This window comes from Phoenix dactylifera, chromosome 8 (assembly GCF_051530095.1).
Source record: "Phoenix dactylifera cultivar Ajwa chromosome 8, Ajwa_hap1_PhDact_Kaust_v1.1, whole genome shotgun sequence".
Taxonomy (NCBI): domain Eukaryota; kingdom Viridiplantae; phylum Streptophyta; class Magnoliopsida; order Arecales; family Arecaceae; genus Phoenix; species Phoenix dactylifera.
Window position 1 is genome coordinate 26,957,620 of NC_143197.1, and position 27,381 is coordinate 26,985,000.

Here is a 27,381-nt window from a genome sequence, read left to right on the forward strand (position 1 = left end):
GGAAAATCTTAATTATAAACTATAAAACGCAGACCCAGTGAAGCCATGAAAGAATTTTATGATCTGAATCATCCAATTCATAAGGCGGGTGTAACCACCTGGTCATCCATGCCGAGCTAATTCTGTCTAGGAATTGTCAAAGCAAGTCTTATTACATCATCAGAAATCAAACAGCAAGCTACAATTAAGCTACCTTGGATTAAAATGGTTATTACTAGATATGAGGTAAAATAGTTATGGGGAAAAATGTAACTGCTTAATTTTACATTGTAGTGTAGCTGATTATTATTTATCGACGGAACTAACTCATCCCTGCATGACTTTTTCACTCATTTATCGATGTAGCTTAATTTTACATTGTAGTAGTGATGCCGCCTCAACTTGATTGTTGCATTACGTGATGCAATAGATCCCAGTGCTTGTTCATGAAAAATTTTGCAAAAATAAATGTACTATAAGAACCTTACACCAGTAATCTTACTCCAGTCGACATGGATGACTGGGTATGATTCAGAAAGTTGGTTGGTGTCCCACTAAATTGCATCACAGAGACCACACTAGATTGCTTCTCCATCAGCAGAAACTGAAAATGCCGCAACAATTTAGTCCCATGTTGGCTAGAGAACTTGAGAGAAGCGAGGGGCATGAATGAGCCATAATTACTCATCTGCGGAGGATGAATGGTTAATGGCAAACATCAGGATTGAAAATGATGGATTCATCAAAGATAAATTGATACTGATGGCAACCTCTTAGTACAGATTCTCCCCTGAACTTCTCAGAGCCAGAAATATTGACAAGAACCAAATTTAAAGCAAAAGAAACCAGTAATTGAGTTACAGCTAATTATCCAATGTTTTCCACATGCCTAGATTTCTTCACTCGGAATGAAGATTACGTTCTCCTGCACAAGAATTGACAAGAAAATGAGCAAGTCTATCAATGAACTCAAGGATAAATAATAAGATAAAAAAAGGAGACAGATCTATCGTGATGATCTACGAGTGATCACCACATCTCCTCTTCAACCACATATTCAGCAACATTTTTTTTCAATATTCTGCACCTGGTTCAAATACCAGAGCCTTTTATAAATTTGCATTCAGGTAATTGGGTTCAAAGCTGGCCCGTTTAAGTTCTGACATCAGCTCCTACCAAAGGCCAATAATTCATAGCATAAGAAACCTAATTACCTGACAATCTTCCGCCTCTGGTGGTAATTGGTTCCACTTACCTATATAGAACTGGTTTGGTTGGTTAAAACACAATATGGAACCTTGATGACTTTCAACCACAAATGGTCATAAAAGATAGTAGAGTACGATTAGCTTCATAATAATCTAATTGGAGCTCTATGCAGAGGAAACTTGCCCAAGAGATTGAAGTGTTGGCCCAGAGTTTGGTGTAAGAGTTTTCTGCAAGCCCAAGGCAGAAAATGCTTAAAATGCTACAATTAGATAGGTAAAATGCACAAAAGAAAATTTCTCACAGTAAAGGTGATTGGAAAATTGGATCCATTTCAAAAATTAGACTAACAAGATTGAGAGGACAGAAAGAGGAGTTGGGTGTGGGAGCCTATGTGAGAATCACAAAATACCTACTCCAGTTGATGGAGGGAGCTGTCATAGTGTTGTGTGCTGTCTATAGGAAGAAACACCAGCATGGGCATAGTGAAGCAGCAAGATGCTACTAAAAACAGAGAAAATGCAACCAGGAGTAGAATTAGTGTAAGACCTTCCATTCTATTATGGACGGTGGCCACCTGCTGTCCAGATAACATCAAGTAGTTCACTTCTGAAACCATTGTGGAACCATGGAAGTGTTTTAGCAGTTATAGGCTCATTGGTAATTTAGTTGCTCAATAGTAGAACCCAGATGGATTGATTGACATATGGGTCTGTCGTACAAGTTTTATGCATACTTCTTTCATAAATCTCTAGAACCAGGAAGCATGATGCATTGTACATACACTTGTACTCCTAATAGGTTGAAGACCATATTAACAGGTGTCCCATCTAGCTAATATAGCATATCTTGTCTTGGCACAATTTTTGAAATGCTACCATTATTCCCATATCTTCTGGTTACTTTATCCCCCACTCTGATTTCACATTTTTGTGAAATATATACACAAATCGTTTCTGAATTATAACCGGAACCTCTCTTTTCTGGATCCATCTCACATCGGTAATGCAACATCTTCCACCTATAAGTAGTTTTAGAGAAGTTTCTTTTGCATTGGATACCTGAATGCCAAGTATAACTTGCAACAATGTATGAATATGTTTTTCCAAAATTAACATGCAATTCTAGTAGAACCAACATATCCAAGACACCAATATACCTGAAAAGAATGATACTATTGGTAAGTCACTAGTATCCTAGTGTTTTAATATGACAATACATCAAGAACAGAACTTGAATAGCAGAAAATTTAAATTTTCAGATGAACAAAACTCAAGTGATACAGAAAATAACCAAGAGCACTCAAAACTCTTATCCTTCAATATAATATCTATATAAAACATAAATGCATCTAAATTAAGAAATATGAGTTTTGAATTTTGAGATGCTTATTTAGATTTGGTCTGTCATTTTTTCTTTTCCAAGAGATCATCCCCTTAACTCCAAAATACCTCTGCTCTATATAACAAGATTCCAACCAACATATACACCCCCCCCTCTTCAAAAAAACAAAACAAAAAAAGCCCACATGGTTACGCCCTCCATTTCTTTGAAAACCAGCCATTAACTATTCCCAAGAAATCCATCCCTTTAAATATTCATTAAGAAAGCAAGACTCCTAACATTTTTAATCCAAATTTAGTAAATTTAAATTTAATTCAGATTTTGAACCCTCATGAACTTAGGAGATTTAATTAGCAATATTTGGATTCCAATTGAAGCAAACAGATTAGACCTAACAAACATACTTACCATGTCATATCATCTTTCATAACAACAAGCCCATGAGTCGACACTCGGCTAGGGGTATGAACAAGCAGAACACGAGCAAGTTGAGACTTGCTCGAGCTCGGTCTGAAATTCATTGACGCTAGCTTGAGACAAGCTTAAAGGGACCAGCTTGAGCTCAGCTCACTAAGCTTGTTAATGGGGGGCAAAAGAATGAAAACCCAATGTCCTAGCTAGGTCTATCTTCGAAACTTTATTCTGGTCAAAACCTTCTTCCTAGGGAACAATGCCAACTTTGGAACATCTAGTTTCCATATGCATACCCACTTCATAAGTGCTTCATTTTCTTTTTGAAAGATCCTCCCTTCCACTCTCTCTGCCCACACCCACACATGCTCTCCCATCTGCTCCCTTCTCTTCAAGTACAAAAAATAAAGCAAATAACTAATTCCTTGTTACCTTTCAAAACATTCGAGCATGTTTATGTACATTGATCTAAAAACTAAAACCCTTGGCCAATTGCAGTCTCCCAAAAAGTCAATATTCATGATCAGATTTTTTCAAGAAAAACCAATATCCTATTAGCATTTCTCATTCACTAGGGGTATTCATATAAGAAATTCTCGGAATATATCAAGCCTCTCAGCTCACCATTAATTTTCCATGTGATTTATAGATATGTATATAAGTAAACTAATAGACTTTATTCTCTTAACTCTAATAAAACATACTTCTACAGGAAACTGATCCTTAAACTTATAATTGTCAAACCGCTCAACTACATTTTAATTTCTATTCAGTCAGAAAAAAATTGGGGACACAAAAACTAAATTGATACAAGAAAGATGCTTTTGATTTATATAAATGTTGGATTTACTCTGATTTTTGAGTAGGGACAAAGAATAAGGGGCACTTATTTAGGGCTTGGAAAAATTAAAGCGGTAAGCAGCAAAGAAGGATACCGTGAACAGCCAAGACCTCTCAGAGAAATCTCTGTGCTCACTCACACAAACAAACAGTCAAACGAATCTTTTACGAGAACAAACCACAATTATCTCCAGAAACAGTTCCAATCAATCTCAGGGAAAGCGAAAGGCAAAAAAAAAAAAAGACAATCAGTTCCCTTGAGGATAAGAGTTCACTATCTACGACGCTGATCTTGATCTCCTCTAGCTTTTGATCTTAAAATGTCTCACCGTCTAAGATCACTTCAAAGATTAATTTACTAAAACTGAGAATCTACTTCTTAAGAAAAATGTCACACGCAAAAACGTCAAGAGGAGCAGCTCTATCACCAACGGAAGGCCAAGAAACTAGTAATAGTAATCTATATGACACACCTTTGGGCCCGTCTAAACCACATCGAATCGCTCCACAACACATGATCAACAATCGTCAGACCTCCATCTGCACCTGCGTCAGCTATCAGAATCTATAATAATCACCATCAGAATCAAATGTTTGGCCAGTAAAAAACAAATCCATTACAGTTAGAAGTTTTCAAGTTCAAGTCATCTAATTTACGCTCTTTCACAAAATAAACAAATGAATCAATAATCCGGTACGATGACAAAATCTTCGCTAGGTATCGATCAAATCGGCTCAAGCCCCTCCAATTTTAAAAGAAAGAAAACACGATCTAGAGAAAAATCAAAACCGGAGCTAAAATCACTTAAAAGAAAACGAAGTTGAAAGGGATCGGAAAGTGAAAATGTTTGGGGAAAAAAAAGTGCAGTAATTTTTCTCTGAAAAAGAAAAAAGAAAACGAGTTGAAGATTTTTCTTTTTGTTGTTGTTGTTGTTGTTGGAGAGGGTGGAGCCCGCGTGTGCGTCATCGCGCGCCCTAAAGGGGTGCTCCGACCGCGGGCAGTCGTCATCGCGGGGCGAGCCGCGCCTCCCCTCGCGACGGGGCACGACGGCGCGAGCGGGGTACCAGCGAGACGCTACCGAAAGCCCGCGGAGAACGATCGCCGCGAGGGCAACGAGCTCGTGGAGAGCTCTCGCTCCGCTTCGGGCCGCGGCGGAGGGGAAGGGAGCAACGCGGCCGCCTTCCGCTCGGATAAGATCAAGTAGTTCGACTAAGAGAAACCCTTGCGAGGCTTCCCCTTTTATAGTGGCAATGTTTGATGGGCCGTGGGCTTATTACCATGTTCTGAGGCTCCCTGGACCATCCACCTTGTTGGGTAGCCCAACAAGATGACAAGCAAGAGACAAAAAATGGCATTATATTTTTCTATAAATAATATAAAAAATTTATTGTTTTGGTGAGAAAAATAATTTCCATGAGGATCATAACCACTTGATCTCAAAATACTAAAAATATTTATAGAGATTTCACAAATACACCTTTTTGCTTTTTCTAACGCATGGCATGCCATTCTATCATGAAATAGAATATTGTTATTCCTTGAAATTCTACTTTTTACCGAGCAAGCTTTTTTTTTTTTTTTTTTTCCTCAAGACCAAAGGAGGTCATGGTGATGCCCATCCCTTACTTCGTGACATTTGGATGATGACGAGGGAGGGAGTGACATTACAGGCTAGGCATGTGTATCGGAAGGCTAATGGGGCGGCCGACTGGGTGGCATCGTATGTAGCGTGCCACTCGGGCGGTACCCTATGGGCTGGGAAGAGAGATATGCCCAGAACTCTTCGGGACATTTTGTATTCTGACTCTATAGGATGTATTCGTACCCGCTATGTATGAATCGCCCGCTTTAGCAAAGAAGAAGAAGAAGGAGGAGGTTTGGCATTCTGGCAATGCTTGGCGCCAAGTTGGTAGAATAAGTGGCGTTTTTGGCACATCAGTAACGGTCAGATCTTTCATGCCATGCTGGGCATATGATTATTCAGACATATTACCTAAGATGACAGCCTGCTTGCTCTTGAGTGACAGCCGAGTCCAGCTAGAACACGTAAGTAATGCCACGAGGCCCAATCATGGTGCCAAAATCTGTCCCTTCATAGAATACTTAGGATGGTGAGGCTGTGATGCAAAGAACCAAATTTTTTGAGTGTTAGCATGGATCGCTCATCAGATCATTGCTCAATCACATATCATATCACCGTTATCCAATTTATCGGGTTGATAGCAGCCAGAATTAGGCTCTATTTGGCAGAATTTTTGGTGGACTAGAAAATACTTTCTGATGCTCCAAAAATATTTTTGGATGAAATAGAGATGTTCGATAAAAAAAATCGAAAAGAGCTCATTGGAAGAAGCTGCAAATGTAGCTTCTTCGAAAAAGTACTTTTAGTAGGCATCGAAAAGTTATTTTGATTTATATTTTTTTCTTATTTTGTACCAAAATATCTGTAATAAAATATTATAATTATAAAAATATCTCATCAAAGAAAACAAGAAACTCCAAAGTTAGTTCCTAAAAATATTATATTAATAAAATATTAATATATAATGATAATAATTATAATATTTTATATTTTTATTATTGTATTATATTATAAATATAATATTATATTACATTATATCATTGTTATGTTATGTTATATAACATCAAATTATGTTATATTATTATGCTATAGTATGCAATATTATATTACCACATTATAATAATATTATATTATAGTATAGTAATATTATACTATATCATGTATTTATGTATTAATACATATTATATTTTATTATATTCTATTGTATAATATCATGCAATGTTGTTTATGGTCATTTTGTCATACCGAAAATACTTTTTCAGTTTATTTACTAAATACATATTAAAGTTGCGCAACACTTTAGAAATGTAGTTACGAAACAGTAAATAACAAACAGAGCTTAGTCCAAACCCCTTCGTGGACTTTTTTTTTTTGAGTTTTTTTGTATATATACCCTTCTAAACATCAAATTTTGCATGAATACCCTTCCAAAATTGATATTTGCATATATACTCTCATAAAATTCTGTTATTGTACAAATGCTTCTAATATAACGGTTGTTCTAACGGTATTAAGAAAAAATCATATTTATATTAATTAAAAATAAAATAAAATTTTAAAATTACGCTAATATTTCTTTCTCCTTCTGGATGATCGCTTTCCATATCTACCCATTTAAGGGTATTTTAGGTATTTTAATTTAAAACCGTTGATTTTATAATGCCATTAAGTAACATAGGTATAAATGCAAAAACAAAAATAAAATAGGATAGACTAGCAAAACAAGTGTTTTACGAGAGTATGCATGCAAATATCAATTTTGGAAGGATATTCATGCAAAATTCGATAATTAGGAGGATATTATGTAAAAAACTTTTTTTTTTTTTTTAGAGTATACTTACTTACCATTGTATTAAAAAAAAAATTGTTGGCATTCCAATTGGGCGTTGCAGCATTTTCTACGCACGGCACTGATCATGCACCTATCTCTATCCGCACATGAGGGCCCAAAAATAGCGGGTCTCTCTCCGAACCGCCTCTCCCGTTTCTGTACAGTATAACACTAATGATGATGAAAATGACGATAAAAGTTCTACCAAAAAAAAAAATGACGATAAAAATAAAAAATAAATTTTGATGTAATTTTCCACAGCGAACCGATCAGTTAATTATGGAAAGCTATATTAGTAACAACAAAAATAATTATTAGAAAAATAAAAAACGTAACACCCCCAGCGTCGCCGAGAAGAGCACGTAATTAGATTTAAAGCTTGACATGTACAAGGGGAAGAGGATCCCCTGTGTAGAGAGAAGAGGGCATATTCCTCTATCTCTATATCTCTCTCATTGCTTCTCCCTCTCTCACATTGGGATTTCGTTTCTTTTCTTGGGATTTTCATTGGGAACGGTTTGGATTTAGAATGCCCGGGTTCTCATCGTATCTTGGATCGCGGATTCGGTCGTTTCTTCGGGATTACGATAGACTTCAGTCGCTCGCTGTTATCCTTATCTACATCCAAGTGAGTGGCTCCCTCTCCAACGATCTCACCAATCTATAGGGTTCCATACGCCCATCGCATCTTTTTGTTTCTAAATCATTTCTTATTCTGTTCTTCTGATCGCACCCATAATTAGGTTATCTTGCGATTTTCGGCATTTTTTTTGTATAGGATTTGAATTCTACAGGATGTGATTTCAGCGACTCAAAACTTGTGTTTTTTTTGGTTAATTTTTATGAATTAGTTATTGTTTTATGTTTTCACTCCTCCATATGGATGCAAAAATGGTTTTTGATAACTGATTGGGTTCTGTCCTTGATTTTGTTACGGTTAAATATGGAACTGTTTTAAGTGGAAATCAGCTCAGTGTGGCGAGGTTATTTGTCTGCTTTCTTTTATGGTATTTTAGATTGGTTGCGCGCTGGTTGGATCCCTTGGGGCATTATATAATGGCGTGCTGCTGATTAATCTGGTGGTGGCGCTCTTTGCACTGGTGGCAATTGAGAGCAGCAGCCAGAGCCTTGGACGGACATACGCTGTTCTTCTCTTTTTTGCTATTTTGCTGGACATCGCGTGGTTCGTACTTTTCTCGCACACAATATGGTATGCCTCTCAAGTAGCATAACCAAAGACTTGTTATGGATCTGTAGTATCTCTTGAAGTAGTTCAGTGAGTTGTACTTATGATCATGTGAGAAGATCTTCTAGAGCATCTCTATGCATAATTGTTGTTGGTATGTTTATTTAGTTAGTTACACAGAAGGTTGTGGGAGGTAGCTTTTCATCAGCCTTTGAATCGAAACTCAAAATAAATAAGTGAAAGAAAGCAGAAAAATAGCATCGTAGATATAAGAGGATTAATTTTTTCCTATTTCCTTTGGGATCTAGGTACACATAAAAATGATGTGTATCACATAATAAGAAAGAATTATATGTATATTAGCATGTCCACACTTCGTAGATTGTCAAAAGAGATAAATATCTGATCCAAGGAGCAGTTAAATTCAACTCTCAATAACACTATGTCTTTCTTGCTCTCTCTCTCTCTCTCTCTCTCAGAAAAAAGTCTTTCCTGAACATTTTCCCAACCTGAAGAAAGTCTGTAATTAACTTTAAGTACTATCATAAAAAGTTCTCTTCCGAAAATAGACTACAATTGGTATGCAAGGCATTGCACATCTAAGCCTCAAGAAACTAATCTAGACTATAAGCCTGATAAGTTTTTCATATTCGTAAGATGCCACAAGCTGAAAGACGTTCACTGTCATGTAATATGTTAACCTGGCCTCGCCTTATATAAAATGTTGATGTTGCTGAGTAATTTTGAAAGGTTTGAATGTACTATAATCATTTCGTTTCATTCTTATAGATACAGGTTGACTATGGGGAACCTAAACCATCTTGCATGAAACAGCGCTTCTTTGTCATATAGCTGCCAGCAAGGAAATTGTGGGGTTTTCATGAAATTGAGGTAATAAGAGCACCTTGACAATGATACTTGTATATGCAGCTATAAATATAACAGTTTGGGGTTAAAGGAAGTCATCTATGATAAGGAAATTGTTACTTGTCCACTTGAAGGGCTTAGTTTAGCGGAGAAAGGAATGATGATTGGAGGACAAAATAGAGAGTAATTCTAAACCAAAATTTGAGTACATGGAGTGGATCAAGGAGTTGTCATGATAGATTCTTGGCTGCATGATTGTCAGCTGGGGAAGGAAACACTGCATGTTCAGGAGGCAGTTCAGCATAGGGAAAATATATGTAGTTATGTCTGTACACTCTGGGGAGGACATATATAAACCGAAACCTGAGAATTTAGTTTTAAGGAATGGAACCATTTTCCAGTGTTGGAAATAGAGAAGGGATTTTGGCGTGCATGATAAGAAATCACTTGATGATTTTCCACGTGTACTATTGAGAACTTAGGAGATCTTATATTGTAAAATCTTCTTCAGAGGAATCAACACAAATTTTATTCTTTTGATCTGAAAGCAAAAAGATTCAGGTGATCTTTTAACTGTAAGTTTTCTTTCATGATTTAGAAGATTATTGTCAAGGTTGTGGTGCAAAGCTTGAAGGTGATGTCAGGCTGTTTGGTTTTTATCAGCCAGACTGTTTTATAGGTTTTGCAATAGCTAGGCATGTGTATATTCAGAGAGGCTATCAAATTACTTCACAAATCAGGTGTGGGAAAAGCATACAATTAGTTTGGATACGGTTTTTCTGGCATACTGGCATGTGATGAAAAATATGTTGTTCAAATGGATGTTTGAGTTGGCTGATGAACTGTAACACTTCTGCCAAATTTTTAGGATTAATAAGTTAATCCCTTAAAGGCTTAAACTATGCATACATGCAAAGAGAGGTTTCAGGCAAAGGCACCCCATCTCTTATTTTTGCCCTTGTGCTATAGATGTTTGATGAAATCTGTCAGAAGGCTCACAGAGAAATGCAAATGTGGGAGAACCTCTCACTTGTCATATATTAGCGACGTTCTGCCTATTAAGGATGACTTGGGAAATTTACATATTTTAAATGCTACATGTGGGTGACTGGATATCAAGTATCTGAGGTGGACTTGAGGTTTGCAAAATTGAGCAATGGGATAGGATCCTCCCATGGCGAGAATGAACAGAGCGAGAAGTTTTCTTTGTTTCAAGAAGGAATGCACTTTCAAAAGCCAAGGAAGCTCTTCTGTCACAGGCTGTGTTGGCTAGTGGATGGTATGCCTGTTCCATGCTATACCATGCTGTGCTGACACAAGTGCCGCACCATGCTCAAAAAAAAAGAAAGGGGCTAAAGACTCCTTTTTAATTTTAATTTCATTTTTTTTAAAGAGACTTAATAGGTGTTGGGTCGATCCAATGCCCTGTTGTCTTGTACTAGCCTGACATGGTATATGTTGGCCATCATGGATTGGTATGAGCCTGCATCTAAACTGTGCTAAAAGTTATCTCTTCCTGCCTTGTATATTTTAATGTCCTTGTGTATGGTATTTGCTTTTATAACTGCAAGAATAAAGACCGGAAAGGGTTTGTTCTGGATGGTTAGGATGGCTGTTCATCTTGCTGGTTGAGGCAAGAAACAAATAAAGTAGGAATGGAAATACAAGGAGATGAATGCAACTCTTTTAGGAAAATGGTTGCAGTGATTAGGTAGTGACGTAGGTCTGTGAAGATTGGGAATCAAGGGCATATCCCTCGATGGAGTTGCTTTTAGAACCAAAATCAATTCCAATTATGAGGCTTTGTGGAAAAATCTCGTTTTCTATTATCTTAATCATCCATCTGATTTTGGAAGTTTGTTTCATTTAGGGTTAAAAGTTTCTTTCCGTCAGGAGAAATTGTGAGACTTTTTATCTGATTCGGAAAAATTTGCATATGATGTGAGTGGTCAACCTTTTTTTGCTGATGTTCGGAAAACCTCTCTATCTTCACCATTTATTGAATATCATTGCCAACCTAACTTTTGTTCCACATGCTGTCTCACTGCTTTTAATGATCTGCAATACACTGATGGCGAGAGAGCCACACTACTCATAGACCCAGTATTGTTTGATCATAAGCCAAATTTTCTGGAACCTAATAGTCTCCATGTTAGACAAAATCTATTGAGCATGAACTGGATATTGGTTACAAGCAATTCATGGAATGACACATTTTCAGACATGCTACTTAGCTAAAACAGCTAGTTAACAGACAAAGTGATTAGGTCTTGACAAGCACAGTTACAGAACATGATTCCCCAAAATAAAGGGATAAATAATTAACATTCTAATATATACATAATGATAAGTTTCATCTTTTCCAATTGCATGGAGGGTAACAATGAAATATCTTATTTACCTAATATTGAAAAAACAGCAGTTTGCCTGTCTCCTTCCAGAGTTATAATGCTTGCAGAAATTCCAGTACTATTACTGTAAATGTTTAAAGGACCAATGACTGTGTGTTAGGTTATGTGTAGTATTTACGATTTAAACAACATATATGCAATTGTCAATATTTTGTTGTTGTTTCATATTATGGTGTATTGCCTTTTCTGATTTCCTATCTATGAAAGAATAACACTTTCTCCCCAATGTTATGGTTGTTTAGGAATATTACTCCTGATGAGAAGTATGGGCCATTCTTTGTCTTCTCACTCAGACTTGCTTTGTCAATGCAAATTATTGGCTTTTCAGTGAGGTTTTTGTCCTCATTCTTATGGATTCAGATGTACAGACTGGGTGTTTCAAGTGTGGATGGTGCAGCCTATCATGAAGCAGATTTTGATGTGAGAAACAGTTTCTTGAATCCCTCAACACATGAAGTAGATAGGCAGACCTCCAATTCTGATGATATCTTGGGAGGGTCCATCTATGATCCAGCTTATTACTCATCTCTTTTTGAGGATGCTCCAGATAAAAGTTGTGCATGCGAGGTAAGCTCTCTGCATAATATATGGGACATATGGGGTCACATACTTTGGTTGCATGCATTTACATCATTTGCAACATGCCAACTCACATGTTGCGGAAAGCTTTGAAGAAAGATGTGCTGAAAATAGTATAATGGCCAAGTAATTTCAGGAATTATCTGAATTGCATATTTATACTTGAACCCAAATTCTATGATCAAAGTGCAAATTTTTGTTGTGTAGAGAAGTTAATGATATTTAGTATTATTATTTTTTTTAAATTTATATTTTATGGTAGCTTTGCATTGGACTGAAAATCATGGCAAGAAGTCGATGAGAAACAGATATCAATTTAACATAGGATATGCTATATTGCATATTGTTTATTGAGTTTATTGTTGAAAATTTGTTGCCAACAGACATTTTGGGGACTTACATTATAATATCTTCTTGAAGAAATGATATGTAGTATAATCAAATGTGTGGACGGAATGTTCTGGAGTCCGCACCCTATGGATTCATCTAAAATTGCTGTTTTAGAGTTTGCTTCTTTGCATTACCTGTTATTGCCTGGAATGGGAAGGGCCAAGGGGGTCCACGTAAATATCCTATTGAAGTGTTATTGGTTCCTAAGTGGTTGCCTGAATATGACTAGGTACAGGTCCAAGCTGCTCTTCAGCACCTTATGGTGCTAGTCAACCTTGTTAGTTGGTTGCTTGTGGAGGTGCTTCAAGTTTGGGTAAAAGGGTACATCATATTCCTTGGCAACCAATTGTAATGTTGAAAGCAAATGTAATTAGTGAGTAAGGATTTTATGTTGCCACATAAAGGGACTGCTACCCATGATATTATTGGCCAATTTGCCAGAGACGATTTTGTGAAGATTTTCTTCTTTGTGGAGCTGAAGTGCCCTAATTGTGAATCCATTATATTCTTGCATCTATTTAGTGTCTTTATAACTCCTTTTTCCTTTTTATTTCATTTTACTTCATCGTTCATGATCTTTTATAATTTCAAGTCTGTTTTTAAGAATATTTCTCCACACATGGAATAATATATTTGCTATGGCTAACTGCTTCTATTTACATTGATTAGAGTTTTTCTTGACTAACTTTTTTCCTGATCCTGCTATTGTGCAAGCATTATAAGCTAGAACTATGTTATTAGGTAAAGCAACATCTTTGTTTCACAGGCTCATAAAAAAGACACGCACAACACATGCTTGCACATAATTATTACCTTGGGTAAGGAATCACCAGCCTCAATCAGGTGCTGTGGCATGCACGGTTAGAAACAACTGTATGATGGTACAGAACTATGCACATGAATGGAGTATACCCAACTAATTGCTCCACACATTCATTCTTTGTATAATCATGCACATCAAAATGCTCACAAGTAACTAATCCACTTGCATACACATATTTGCTGATGATGGCAAAGCTCCACTTCTCATTGTTTTCTAATCTGGCAACTTCACTTCTTTTGTTTTATTTAAGTAAATGTCTATTTTGTAATTCTGGTGTGTTATGTGCAAATGTTTTGAAGAAGGGATTTTTGTTTTTTTTTAAAGAACCTTTGCTTTTTGACGCATCCTGAAACTGAGACCATATATATGTTTAATTGGTTGATATTTCTTTATCCACATACAACCAGTACGTAACTCTCCCTTGCCACAAACATACAAACCAATGGTTAGTCATTTTAGTTTATTAAAGACATGACTCCAGTTCTGTTTGCAGGGTGACAAACCAACCAAGGGACGTGATGGTGGGTCATCAGCAGTTGAATCTCCTCAACTTAAATCATGCATTAGTAGATCCTTTCAGGTCGATGATGTAAGCATTTTATGAAGAAACTCAACTTTTGTAGTTTCAAGAGATTTATCTTTTAAACTGCTTCTATGAGCTTTGATCTATATAGAATAGATTTCCAAAAGAGAAAAATATAGCTATCCGCATTTGGGGTTTCGTCAATGCTTGCAGTACTTCTAGGATATCACCATTAATTACAAATTCTCTAGGACTAGCATCTCCAATTAGAGTTGCATGTGAGCTCATATAAATAAAGGTATACTGGTTGAGTAGGAGGGAAAGTTTGTCTTCACCATGAATAGATGTTAGAATCTTTAACTATCCTCATTGATCAGCATGCTTTTGGACCATCTGCTTTTTGCTTCGATCTGTCATTTGGTCCTACTGAATTTGATATTAGCAAGTCAGCCTCTTCTTCCATGAATCTTGCATGGTGAAGGTCTAGTGAATATCAGGGGAAGAATTAAAAACCAAATTGATGGTCCTTTCCTATAAATTGTACCAGACCATGTGTTGTGAACCAAATTAGATGGTTTTGGAGATGAGTTGAGACTAGAACGCATTTGATGTGACAAATTCATCAGAGAGGTTCTGATTCTTAATTTGTTCTGGCATTTTCTAGAAAAGCCAACATATCTGTTCTTATTTTCTAAAATAATTCAGTTATGCAACATGTTCGGAACTCATCTTTCATTTTCCATTTAATTTATTACGTGGAAGCATACTTTTGGCTAATTTTTTTAATGTTTGTATTAGAAATTTAGAAGTTCATGAATCGTTCAATGCTAAATTTCTTTAATTTGTGCTATTCTGGGTTGATCATTAGGGATTTTCCCAGTAGATTTTGGTATCTTTTTTGTACAATATTGTCACTTAAAATCCCTATCTCATCCGATTGGCAGCATTTTGAGAAACATTTCTGGTGGTTGCCTTGGATAGGACAACCTAACCAATAGGCAGGTGCCCGAGTGCCCTGCCTAGCCTGGTGCAGGCGCCTTGACGGCCTGCCCAGCTACGCCAATTGGGCATCAGGAATCAATTCATCAATCGGTATTTATTGTGAGCCAGGTGGGACATGATGCAGTTTGGGAATGGAAGTGAATCAGGTGTGCAAGCTCTTGGGATTGACTAGAATATCTGTTCCCTAGGTTCCACCAGAATAAGTGAAGAATATAAGATTAGGAGACGGGTGAGAGAGAAAGACAAAGGAGAGGAGGAGAGGTGCAGCATGTATTGTACTCGATGAAAGCATCCAGTGTTGGTGCCTGACAGTGACAGCAGTTGGGATCACCTGATAATGGCACCTGCTGGCATGAACAACCTGGCGCCACCAACAGTCTTCTTCCCCTCCTCCTTTTTCCTTTCAATGCATGTAGCCCTTTTTTCCCCCTTTCCTCCTTTTATCTCTTATGCCTTAACTTTATTCTTGCAAGTTGCATCAGCCACAGCAACCATTGTTGATGCGATACGCAAACAACAGTTTGTTGTTGCAAAATGTATCAGTGATTGTTGTGAATATTGCATGTGATGGCTGCAATTGCTTTTGGGACAGGTGGCAACAACTGCTGCTGCCATCATGGGAGGAGAAAGAAGCGGAAGGAAAAGAATTGATTTGAGGAATTTTCCTGATTTTCCTAATTCTTTTCTTTTGTCGTAATGTTTTTGCACCCACTCACCTAGTGGCTGGTGCTTTCTGAAATATTGAAATTGAGTAACTTGGGCTGGGAGTCTTTAAAAGGTTTACATACTTTTGCATACAGGGTTTGTTGGGACCTAATTCTCCAAGTTTTTTTTATTATTTTTTTATTTTTTATAATGCTAGTCTCATTAATAAAAGCCTAGGAAAACCTTTTTTAGTTACAATTGGATCCCTTTGTTGTTTCATTGGGAGGAGAGAGCTGTTTCCATTTTCCTAAGCTCTTCTTTGTTTCATTAAGGGAAGGTGGTTTTTCTCTTAAGATATCTTTGTGCCTCAACTTGTAAGGGCTTAGTGAGGGAACCCTAAGTATATCATGGAATTCAAAGTTTTGAGCAATAAAACAAGGGCTTTATCTTCCTTGTTCCATGTCACCTAGGTATTAGGGCGGTGCAACTTATTTATTTGTTCTATCTTAAACTCATCTTTCTTGTTCTTTATTTATATGTTTCTAATTTTGTGCTTGATGAAATAAATTTGAATAAAAATTGGAACCCAATAAAACTAATAATATCCCCTCAAATCCCTGACTAAGTCTTAGGTTCCTACCCCCTCTGTCGGAAAACCCTACTTTTTCTCAATATTTTGGCCTTGGCGCATTCTCCTGGGCCCTCCTGCAGACTTTTCTTGTCTTGCATTATTACTGTTTATGCACATTAAATTCTTTTGAGAATAAATAAATCAGTGCACCATTTTTTTGTTGGTAAACTAAAATTATCAACAATAGCTGAAGGATTTGAAGCTCCATTAATGCTTCACCATACAAACCTCAAGGTAATCTTATTTTCCTCCTTTGATTTGCATTCTGAGGCTTCTTCAGAATCATGCCTGTCTTAGTTAAGTTTCCCGTTCAATTTTTTAGCCAACGAGCCTTTATTCTGCCAGTCGGGAAGTGGCTCTGAGTGTGAACCTGGATGGTGGCATTCCCACTGTTTTTCAAGAGTTTCTAAGATCCAGGACAAAGGTTAAGTTTCCATCATTGTCCGGATGGGACACTTAAAAATTTCATGCGAGCATCCAATTATCCCTTTTTTTTTGTGGGACACTAATTAAGCTAGATAAGCTGTAAATGTGAAGAAGCTTTTTCTTGTTAAACTGGAATTTGTTACCAGACAACTTTCTTCTTCATATGATCTGGTCATTTTAATTGTTAAATGTTGTGCTTCTTCAGGTTGATAATATGCTATAATGACCCCCCTGAACCATTGATCTATAGAGCAGTGGAGCATGATATTTTGTTCAACATCCACCACATGTTTTCCTTCTTATTTTTGAACACATACTGGGCGATGATGTCAACAGCTCTTGTACTTGAAGAGCATGCCAATTGAAAAGAAAATTACAGCTTCTTCTTGCGATCACAAAATGTAAAGATCATGATCGATACTGTTCTCTGAATCCCGCGGACTCTTCTAGTAAGTTGGCTATCATCCTTGCACCTCTGAACCACCAAGTATAATGTGCAGGGACACTGGTCAATCTCTGTCCCTCTGGTGAGGGTGCTGATTAAGCTCCACGTTAAACTGTGCATGCTTCCAACATGTGGACATTTATCTCCAGACACTTGTGAAGCTATTGGAATCTTCTTGGTGGTAGCATCCTCTGGTGCACGGCGGTGCTCTCCATCATGACCTTAAGAATCTTATCCTGGAAATTCTTTTGTTCATTGATGAATTTACCTGGTTGGTTGCCCGCATGCATATCTCCTATTGCTGATGAACTATTTTTTGTTTGGTATTGGAAAGTGAAGAATTTTTCAGTCAACTTGAATTTTGGTGATGATCTCTGCGGATTTACTACTGACATTATGTAAAGCAAATTCATCATATTGTTGCAAAATATGGTGACAGATTGTTTCAGACAGTTGAGAGTGAATAGCAGCATACTGGAAGGTTTTATACAAGCATTTGTGGTTGAAAGCCTACAACAGATTTCAATGTTTGCCATCTGCTATCTCCTAAATACCATTTGTGGTAGGCGCTAAACTTGTGAGTGGTGGAGTGATTTCTATCATTTTATTATAAAAACAAACAAGAACAGGCCTAGTTTCAAAGTTTCATTGGTTGATCTGGTCACAGATTGCAGCCATCTCCTAAATACCTCTGAAATACATCTAGCGCAAAACAGAGTACTATGTTTTATGGTGTTGTTTTCTTTCTTTGTAGTTCTCTTCTCTTCGCACTTGTTTAAATTATTATTGTTTTTATATTTGCTGCTGTTATCAGGGATTGGGAGGATTGGCTTACCTGGCTAATGAGTTGCTTACACTGAAACCCTAATCAAAAACTTTGTGACAAGAGTCCATGACAGTCAAGGTAAATGACCTCATGGTTTGTTGCTCACCCTGTGGAGGACTCACGACTCATGTACATCAGTACCGTCGAGGGTCCATCACCATCTGAGATGATCCTGACCCTCTAATCAGTGAGACTTTTTGTTCTTGTTGTTGTGTACTTATTTTTCAAATTTTACTTTTAATACATTAGGTGATGAAGTGATCTGTATTCAGCGAATCCACTTTGCATAGAACAACTCACTGCCTCAGGTGTTGTGTGGGAATAGACAGCAGAAGCTCTGTTGACGACGCCTGCGTTTTTTGGCTAACACTATAGATTCTATTTGTCAGAGAAACAAGAAATTTATCAGCTAAGAATGGTAATATATTAGTCACTTAAATTTGTTTAGAATAAAAAAGGGAATAAAGTTTACTGAAACCTCATTCCAGGATTACCCTCTCACGGCCAGAGATTAAAGAAATGATTATCGCAGAAATGATCTTATTGGTTACATATCAAATATTTGTTGCTGGATGGAAATAAGCTTGTTCATCAATATATCTGGATTAGGTTATGTGTGATCATGCAAGCATTACTACAACTTGCACTAAAATTTCTTACTCAATTTTATTTTCATGTAAGATTTACATTATCAATGCCAATAAATAATCTTTAGTTAAAACTTATAAAGTCAGTACTTTCTGTTTTTCCTTTTTTGATTAAACTGAAGTTTTCAAAAATTTAATTTTAATTATAATTCAAAAAAATATAAATCATATTATTTTGAGGAAACCATTTTTTTCGGTACCAAGGGCACGTATGTTAAGCACAGCTAAATTTAGGAATTCACGAATCAGCTGGCCCAAAATAGGAACACTTGCTCTTTGATATGACCTCACAAACAACTTTAGTGTCATGGTTTGATTGATCCCTAGCTTGCTCACCATTCCATCAGATAGAACAATAGGTTACAGCGCTTCGTACTTCGTCCATTTGGGAAACTTCCCCACCACTTCTTGCCCAATCCATCCAACATGTTGAGAACATTGTATCGAGACAAACTCACGGTTAAACCTGTCACGGTCCAAGACCAGCCCCTATCAAAGATCTTGTATCCTCTTTCTTTCTTTCTTCCTTTTTTTTTTTTTTTTTTTTTTGGGTGCAATGATGTCTCACTACATGCGACAATGGGTACGCCCAGAATAATCACAGTACAAAGTATGCTTTATGCCAGCACCACGTGCTCCAAAGCCTCCCATGAGACGGCTCTAGTGTGGTATGCTACAATGGAAGCGACTCAATCCGCTGCACTGTTTGCCTCCCGAAACACATGTAAAACGTGAAAGAAATCAAACTCCTCCATAAAGTGGCAAATATCACGAACTAAGGGGTGCAAATCCGTCCTGGCATGTCTGCTTTGGATCCAGTCGATCACTATAGCCGAATCGGCCTCAAGAAAAACCCGCCGAGCACCCAGGTACACTCTGGCATGGACGAAGCCCTCCCACGCCGCACGCAACTCTGTCACTAGGACTGACTCGTCAAAAATACGCCATCCTCCAACTGCAACTAGCATAGAGTCCTGGTCTCTAATCACAAAACCCATGCCGCATCTGCTGCCGTCACCTGAGATGCTGCTGTCTAAATTTACCTTAAGGAAATCAGGAGGGGGGGACTCCCAGAATACCATCGATATCATCATGTACCTGGGCGTTGTAGGAGCCAAAGAGGAGCCCCAGATGTCCCTATCAGGTGAACTCTCAACTGCAGCACTCACTAGCTCAGCTACATTTGCGAATACTCTGTCTACCACTAACCTCAGGTAGAATTCTTTGCCCTCGAAGATCTTGTATCCCTTAAATGTACCATATTATCCTTAGTTGAGAGCCTTAAATCTACTATTTTATCCTTGTTTGAGAAACTAAGGGTTCTAGATCTGGCTTCGAAACTTGGTTCGGAACTTATATTAACCATATTATAGGCTAAAAGAAACAGATTTGCTGGAATACATCCTACATTTTGAGCAAATTATTTAGTTGCCGGTCCACCTACTACATAATTGCTTTGAGGAATCCATGCTTCTACAAAATTCATATAAATCATAATTATATATTATAGAAATTTCTATAATATAAAGATCAGTTACATTTCTCCACCAAAATAAAGAACAGTAATGTTTGAGTTTGATTTTTTTTTTCTTTTAGCATTTGCATTAATTTGAGCTTGAAAAACTCGAAATTCATATAAATATTAACATGACGAAGGTTGATAACCTAAATGCTGTCGACTCCATCACACCTAGATCATGATTTAATCTTAGGTTCATAATTTTTTATTAAAAAGATATATAAAGAAAGATTAAAAAAAAAAAAGAACCAGCTCCACTAAGATTACAGTAATTTGGGATCTTGGTCCCCAATACCTATCCATGGCTATTTTTTAAATGTAGAAACCCCACCACCAAAACCTTCTTTTGAAAGCAAAAACGAAGATTAAAAGTAGAAGAGTAACTAAAGCTTAAAAAAAAAAAAAGTAGAAAAGTAAAACAGAAAATTAATATATAATAAATTCATAAATATTATAAAAATGATAAAGAAAAATGGAAAAAAAATCAATTCCAGGGAGTAAGAGAAGGGTAGAATAGGACACGGTCTGTTTGGTTGTTTCTTCTCCGAAGCTTCCCCTATTTCGACTTCCCCCAAACCCCCCTAAAGAGGGCCAAATCCACTCAAAGCAACCTAAAATTCGTTCCAAGGTAACACCTTTCTCTCCTCTTGCTTAAGATTTTTCGGTGAATCCTGTGGTTTTCTTCCGCCCATTTTCTTTTAGTTCCGTGCTCAAATTTGCTTTTATTTGTTAGCTTATGGAAATAAGAACATAGATTTTTGTTTCTTTTTCTTTTTTTCTTTTTTGTCTGTGCTTCTAGATTCTTCCACTCTGAGCATATCTGAATAGTTTTTATTATATAATGCCATTTTAGGGCTTAGATGTGGTATTTATCTAGCGATTGTTTATAAGTTTGACTGAGATATTGAGGAACTTGTTCCTGAATTCTTGCGCAAGAGAAAAGTCATCCCATTTCAGAACTTCTCCTGGTAAAATATCTGGATCTTGTTCTACCTTGAGCTCTTCTTTGAAGCAAAACATGATTCCTATGCCTTTTCTTATATACGTGTTCTTTTCTAGTGTAAATTTCTTGTGCATTAAAAAAAGGAATCTCTTTTCTTAGAGTTATAAAAATAGAGGGTTTTTTTGTTGCTTATAAATTCTATCAAGATCTCTTCTTCCCCTTATGTGATCAGACTCTCGACTTGTTAATTTTATGTTTACAGATAAATATTTGATATATCTATTTCTGCTGCACTTGATAAATGAGTTTTTTTGTTTTTAATTTTCTTGCTCACCAGGCTGGGATCTTTTTTATTTTTTTTTTCCTGTAGATTATCAGTTATGACAGGAAGATAGGGGATAGATATTCTTTATCTGATAATTTCTCCCTGCTGGTCTGAGATTTGTAGAGATTTGGTTTATCGAAAGTGAGCTTTCTTCCACTATATATTGTTGGATTAATTGCATGTCTTAGTAGTGGAAGTTAGGCAAGGGCGTGGAAGGGAAGAATAGTAAGATGGGTGAAGCCTGGGCTGGTAGATACTGGTGCTATGCCTGTTCCGAGGTGGTCCATCCAGTCATGGAAGTGGAGCCTAAGTGCCCCCTTTGTGATAGTGGATTTGTGGAAGAAATGGATGGCAGAGGGGACACAGACACTGATTCTGATCTTGAATCCAACCGTGCCCTCTCTCTATGGTCTTCCATCTTGCTTGGAATGATGGGAGGTTTTTCGCGGCGTTCAAGATTGCGAAGGGAAGAGGAAGATGATGATTCAGATCATGAATTTGAAGATTTCCTGCGGAGGAGGCGGCGGAGCTCTGCCATACTTCAGCTGCTCCAAAGCCTTCGGGATGATATTAGGTTGGAGTCTGACAACCCAGAGAGCGAAAGGGAGAGGGAGAGGGAGAGGGAGAGGGAAAGAGAAAGCGTGATCCTCATCAATCCTTTTAACCAAGCCATAATTCTCCAAGGAGCATTTGATTCTGACCAGAACCAAAGCCGAGACTCGAGCAACACCAGTGCTGGTGCTTCATTGGGGGACTACTTTGTTGGGCCTGGTTTAGATCTATTGTTGCATCATTTGGCAGAGAATGACCCAAACAGATATGGCACACCACCAGCTCAGAAAGAGGCAGTTAATGCTTTGCCTACTGTAAAAATTGAGGAAAATATGAGCTGTTCAGTCTGTTTGGAGGATGTTGCTATTGGGACAGAGGTTAAGGAGATGCCATGCAAACACAAATTTCATAACGGGTGTATATTGCCATGGCTGGAGCTCCATAGTTCATGCCCTGTTTGCAGGTTTCAGCTGCCTGCTGATGAATCAAAGGTTTCAAATGGGTCTAGAAACGGTGATAGTAGGGTGGAAGAAAGTGGTGGGAGTGGTGGTGATGAGGATGATAGAGATGGTGATAGATTCTGGCTTCCTGTCGCGTGGCCTTTTAATGGGCTGTTCTCATTGTCAGGGTCTGAGAATGGTAGCAATTCTTCCTCAAATTCACCATCATCAACTGCTTCCGGAAGTGACTCACATTCTGAGGAGAGCTGAACATGTGCTCTTAATGGCTTGAGAGTGGTAGAGGAAATGAGGGCAGATTCTGGGTTCCGATCTGGTGGGCTTTTTATGGTTTTGTTATCATTGTCAATAATTGCATAGTGGATGAAGTTCATCCTCGACTACATCCACGTCTGGAAGTAACTCCTATGTAGATGGGAACTGAAGATGTTTCTTTAATGGTTATCATCTTTATGTTTTATCCTGTCCTTCTGTACATTGGGACAAGTTTCTTCTCTTTAGGTTCTTCCAAAGCTTCCTGCCTTTCTTTGTGTTTGAAGTATGATATCTGTTGTAATTGGAATGTAATTATGCTCTGTCAGGTTTTTAATTTTAAGTAGGTTGAAGAAGTATAATAGGAGAGACGGGTCTGGACTGTCAAGTCTCTGTGAAGGATTTGGGGTTTTGTTTGATTTTCTTGCATGTGCTTCTGAAGCAGGTATCTCTTAGTTATGGAAATCCTAGTTGCAGAGATTTATTCATGTCAGTGGTTGCTTTTAGGATTGTTTTTGCAGCTCAAATTCATGGATTATGGTTGAAATACGGATGTACCTCTTATGAGTCCCAGAGACTGCAGGGTTGTCATGGACGTGGAAGATCTGCCGGAAAAATATTTTGCAGCGTCTTGGAGGAAACAAATATTTGAGTATTGTTTATGATAAATAATCTGCCAACGGATCTAATAGCAAGGTATGCATAGTTATCATCTATCAAGTTTTGATCTTCTCTTTTTGCTAAATTGAGATTAATAAAGAAGGATTAAACTTGAGCAGCTGCTAGAATATGGTTTGTGCTTGTTGTTCTCGGTCAACCTCCTCCTCCTCCTTCATCCACTCACACTAATTATCCAGGATCAATTTTTTGGGGATGCACCATCTGATAATCGAATCGAGAACTTCTGGTTGCTAAGCAGAAGGTTGACTGCTGGGGCAAATCCCAATTCTAAAAAACAACTTGATTGGTTGCAAGGTAAGGGTGAAGTACAAGTTCCTATTGCGGTATAGAGCTAGATTGTAAAGGTAATAATGGTTCTATTCACATTTGTAACTTTATCGTAGATTAATGACTAAAAATATAGATTGATGGCTGCGAAAGGCTGGTCTGAATTCCCTTCTCATGGACATGCAGGATTAAATGGAAAGCATTTTCCAGATATACGAGGAGCTGAATTTGTTTGGGGTATGGAGGCTGGGGGAGTTTGCCCATCAACCAAACAGAATTTGCTGCGTGAAGTGGCAGCCTTAGGATGGTGGTCTTGTCATTTATGAAATTAACATTTGCCACCAGGTGGTACTGCTACTACTGTTTGAATTCTCAGTTCAGCAAATTTTTGCTGCTTAATGATTCCCTGCATCTTGCATCATTCTTTGCAGGATTACTTTGGCCTCTGAAGGAGAGGTTAAAACTGAGAAAAGCTATTGCTATTTTCTTGTGTAGCATAAATCAGTGCATAGAAATGCATCGTTTCATGTGATTAAGAATTTTTAGTCTATTCTCAAAGATTCTGCCACCAGGTGGTACTGCTAGTGCTTGATTATTGGTCGAGATCTCTCTCTCAGTTTGACCAACCTTCGATGCTTGATGATCTTTACATCGTGCATCAATCTTTGTAGGATTACTTCGGCCTATGAAGGAGAGCCTAAAGCTAAAGATTGCTGGTGATTTTCTTATGTAGCACAAAGCATCGCATAGCAATACATTGTTTCATTTGATTAAGGATTTCCGGTCTGTCTACAGTATATATATAAACCAGAATGACCTCACCCTTCCTCACACTTGCCCAAAGGATTTCTGGTTTAAGCGTACAGGTTAAAAAATGGCGAACAAAGCCAAAATTGCATTCCTGCATTGCATTAATGCATGACCTGGAGATAACATGGGCAAGTTCTCATAAAAATATTAGCTTTGGAAAACAAATTGTACTTGAAACTATAGAGAGCAGACAGCAAATATGAAGTTCAGAAAATCAATGCAAAGATTATACTGAGTACCTTTTTCCTTACGAAAAATAACGAGTTTAAGCTGAATGTATCATAACAATTTTAACTGTTCAAAAAAAAAAAAAAAAAAAAACAGAACCATCAACTAGAAGACTTTAGACTTGACTACTACAGACTAAAAGCAGCCTCTTGTCAGCACAAGCTAAAGAAACAAAATCTGCTGATCATGTGCCGCCAAAATGGTAAACATGGATCATGCCATTGGTTTGTGTAGCATCAGATGATCAATTTGGGCAGCGTCCAAGGATCAAGAAGCACCTCGCAAAATTGGTGACTAGTGGAGTATTCTCAATCAGCTGACGATCAACAGCTTGATAACTGATGCAGCTCCTACACGATGCAGCGCAACAATGGAGTCTCCTTGCTTGCAGAGCCCTGTAGCCTTCGCATGCTGCATGGCGAATTCAAGTGCTTGCTCTGTGGATTCTGAATGAGAGGCTTCGACTGTTCCAGCGCTCAAGAGTGGAATCAGTCCTCTGAATATCAGGCTGTGTCTTGCAGGAGACTCATCACTGCAGTACCAATCAAATGAATCCGTCCTTATCTCAGGAACCACCACCGACAGGATTGGCATCGACGGCCGGTACTTGGCCACCAACTTCGCCGTGCTTCCTCCCCGAGTCAGGACCAAGATCAGGGCTGCCTTGGCAGAGATTGCCGTTCCAACTGCAGACGAAGCAAGGCTCTCCAATGGGCTCATAGGAACTGGTGCAGCAGCCACAGTTTGCGTGTAGACTGCTCCATAGTCAATGCAGGATTCTGCCGCCGAGCAAATCCGTGCCATCGTCTGGACTGCCAACTCTGGGTAAGCGCCGGCAGCCGTTTCTCCACTGAGCATCACGCAGTCGGTGCCATCGAGAACTGCATTGGCGACGTCTGTGGCCTCTGCTCGGGTGGGGCGAGGGGACTTGATCATGGATTCCAGCATCTGGGTCGCAGTAACAACAGGCTTTCCTTGCATGTTGCACTTGAAGATCATCACCTTCTGCGCATAGAAGATCTTCTCGATCGGAATTTCCATCCCTAGATCGCCTCGGGCCACCATAAAAGCATCCGAATTTGCAAGTATGTCATCAAAATTAGCCACCCCCTCTTGATTCTCAACCTGCAAAAGGTGACTGTGAATCAGAAACTCGAACAAGTACTAACATCCTACAGTAAAATCTGGACAGAATAATTAGAGACCTTGGACATCAGCATAATGGTCTTTGCATGCTCTCCAAGTAGCTTTCTAACTTCCACAAGATCAGAGCCTTTGCGCACGAAAGATAGAGCTATCACGTCGATCTTGTTTGGAACACCCCACCGAAGGATATCCTCCTCGTCTTTCTCTGTGATTGTAGGAAGGTCTACGACGACCCCTGGAAGATTTACGTTCTTCCTCTCGCCAAGAGCAGCAGAGTTCTCGCACCGGCAGCGGATCAAACCTAACTCCCTATCGCACGACAGAACTGTGAGAGTGATCGTCCCATCAGCGCACAGTATGACACTTCCTGGCTTCAAGTCCTCGGCTAGCTTTCTGTAGCTCATAGATATCATGTTCTCATCACCCTTTATGCTATAATCAGTTGTGACGGTGATCTCTTGTCCCTTTTTGAGATGGATGGGCTTGCCATCTTTCAGAAAACCAGTTCGAATTTCCGGGCCCTGCAAATTTGCAAAGAAGCTCAAGATATCATCCAAATCATAAAAAAAAAAGCAGCTTACATTTATCGAATTAACAGCCTAACAGGTTCTTTAAACTGTCATGGAGCTCTTCTCACTTCAAAGCATCAAAATGAATTTGATTCAAATCCCCTATAGCATGTAAAAGAACTCCATGCTCCTAAAATTACGCATTTCTTTTTGGAAACATGAAAGACATCTTTACAGCTTCACAAATTGTGCTATTTACAGCATCTTATTTAGAGATATATTCTCAACCATCAAAACGTTTCCCCAAATGCTTCAGCTGACTTTTTAGTGTCTATAATTACTGCATTAATAAAAAAAACCAAATATGCATTCACTTCAAAAATCAATAGCTAACACTTGTCCATCACAGCCAAGAGACTGCTAGATTCGATAATCTAGAAAGATTTCTCTTATTTATGGTATAAACAACATATTATAAAGTATTTCATCGAAATTTTAGCACCTTTCATGTCAGAAACAGTTCCTTTATATATTATCTACCAGTAACCATGGGAAAACTAACAGTAGTTATAAGGTGTGGCTTTTAGTAGAAATTCTAACCAAAGGTGGTTCATAATAAATGAGAACGGTTAGCAGCTGCATAATTCTTGTGGCAATAATAATATGAGCTGCCAACCTGAGATTATCGCAGTGCATGTATTGTATCACTTGTGACAAAAGCCTCCATCATTAAGGCATTATGCATGCACTGACAGCCAATGATAGAAGGCATCAATATCCAGTATCGAACTGATTGGTAGCAGAGGACAACATGCCATGTACATGCATAATGGTAGGAATAAAATACATACGTAGGAAATTAAGAATGGCAACAACTGGCGGAGCCAAGACAATGTAAAACCCTAACTGAGATAATAAGTTGTGATTAGAGTAAAATCTTTCCACATCAAAGCCAAGACAATAAAATCATTAAAAGCATGTTCTATCTTGCTTGGAATCACATACAAACGACTTAATTCATGCAAAATAATCATAGAGATAAACAGAGAATACCAAAGGAAAAAGGAAAGCATTAAAGAACAGAGATAAACAGAAG

The 27,381-nt window shown here is 38.0% G+C and overlaps 2 protein-coding genes, 1 long non-coding RNA gene and 1 pseudogene across 29 annotated transcripts in view; 2 read left to right on the forward strand and 2 right to left on the reverse strand.

The window, feature by feature from the left end:
• Positions 1–184: 184 nt before the first annotated feature.
• On the reverse strand, positions 185–5,094 carry LOC103709087 (uncharacterized). 3 transcript variants are annotated; one of them, XR_005511126.3, is made up of 3 exons: positions 4,254–5,009; positions 750–2,344; positions 185–667 (listed from the first exon to the last, which is right to left on the reverse strand). It is a non-coding gene; the product is annotated as an uncharacterized LOC103709087 (long non-coding RNA). The 3 variants fall into 3 exon arrangements; XR_005511127.3 differs by lacking the exon at positions 185–667 and having other exon boundaries at positions 704–904; positions 1,194–2,344; positions 4,254–5,008; XR_003386055.4 differs by lacking the exon at positions 185–667 and having other exon boundaries at positions 704–2,344; positions 4,254–5,094.
• A 2,418-nt stretch (positions 5,095–7,512) lies between these two features.
• LOC103709088 (uncharacterized) lies at positions 7,513–18,293 on the forward strand. 12 transcript variants are annotated; one of them, XR_015968282.2, is made up of 7 exons: positions 7,576–7,822; positions 8,211–8,404; positions 11,901–12,225; positions 13,944–14,039; positions 16,883–17,078; positions 17,178–17,699; positions 17,937–18,293. XR_015968282.2 is itself a non-coding variant. In XM_008794277.5 (5 exons), exons 1-5 carry the CDS (start codon positions 7,724–7,726, stop codon positions 16,898–16,900), a joined length of 732 nt encoding a protein of 243 aa, XP_008792499.3. In that variant the 5' UTR covers positions 7,513–7,723; the 3' UTR covers positions 16,901–17,917. The 12 variants fall into 12 exon arrangements, 2 of the variants coding, with proteins under 2 accessions (XP_008792499.3, XP_088559464.2); XR_015968281.2 differs by having other exon boundaries at positions 7,585–7,822; positions 16,883–17,699; positions 17,937–18,026; positions 18,198–18,293; XR_015968283.2 differs by having other exon boundaries at positions 7,585–7,822; positions 17,178–17,684.
• Positions 18,294–20,595: 2,302 nt separating this feature from the next.
• On the forward strand, positions 20,596–24,369 carry LOC103705352 (E3 ubiquitin-protein ligase SIRP1 pseudogene; annotated as a pseudogene). 13 transcript variants are annotated; one of them, XR_015968290.2, is made up of 6 exons: positions 20,666–20,742; positions 20,968–21,082; positions 21,428–23,340; positions 23,424–23,669; positions 23,779–23,937; positions 24,024–24,369. The product of XR_015968290.2 is annotated as an E3 ubiquitin-protein ligase SIRP1 pseudogene, transcript variant X5 (transcript). The 13 variants fall into 13 exon arrangements; XR_015968287.2 differs by lacking the exon at positions 20,968–21,082 and having other exon boundaries at positions 20,596–20,742; XR_015968294.2 differs by lacking the exon at positions 20,968–21,082 and having other exon boundaries at positions 20,601–20,742; positions 23,502–23,669.
• A 446-nt stretch (positions 24,370–24,815) lies between these two features.
• The window catches only part of LOC120110286 (pyruvate kinase, cytosolic isozyme-like), a 3,290-nt gene continuing 724 nt past the window's right edge, over positions 24,816–27,381 (reverse strand). Inside the window, exons 2-3 of the mRNA XM_039124847.3 lie at positions 25,836–26,297; positions 24,816–25,755 (exon numbers count right to left, since the gene is read on the reverse strand). Of these exons, the coding sequence (XP_038980775.1) occupies positions 24,943–25,755; positions 25,836–26,297 (1,275 nt within the window). The 3' untranslated portion in view covers positions 24,816–24,942. The remainder of the gene's footprint in view (positions 25,756–25,835; positions 26,298–27,381) is intronic.

Coding starts and splice junctions, on each gene's coding strand:
- LOC103709088 (XM_008794277.5), top strand. CDS start 7,724: ATGCCCGGGTTCTCATCGTATCTTGGATCGCGGATTCGGTCGTTTCTT. Junction 7,823..8,210: donor TTATCCTTATCTACATCCAA/GTGAGTGGCTCC, acceptor ATGGTATTTTAG/ATTGGTTGCGCGCTGGTTGG. Junction 8,405..11,900: donor CTTTTCTCGCACACAATATG/GTATGCCTCTCA, acceptor ATGGTTGTTTAG/GAATATTACTCCTGATGAGA.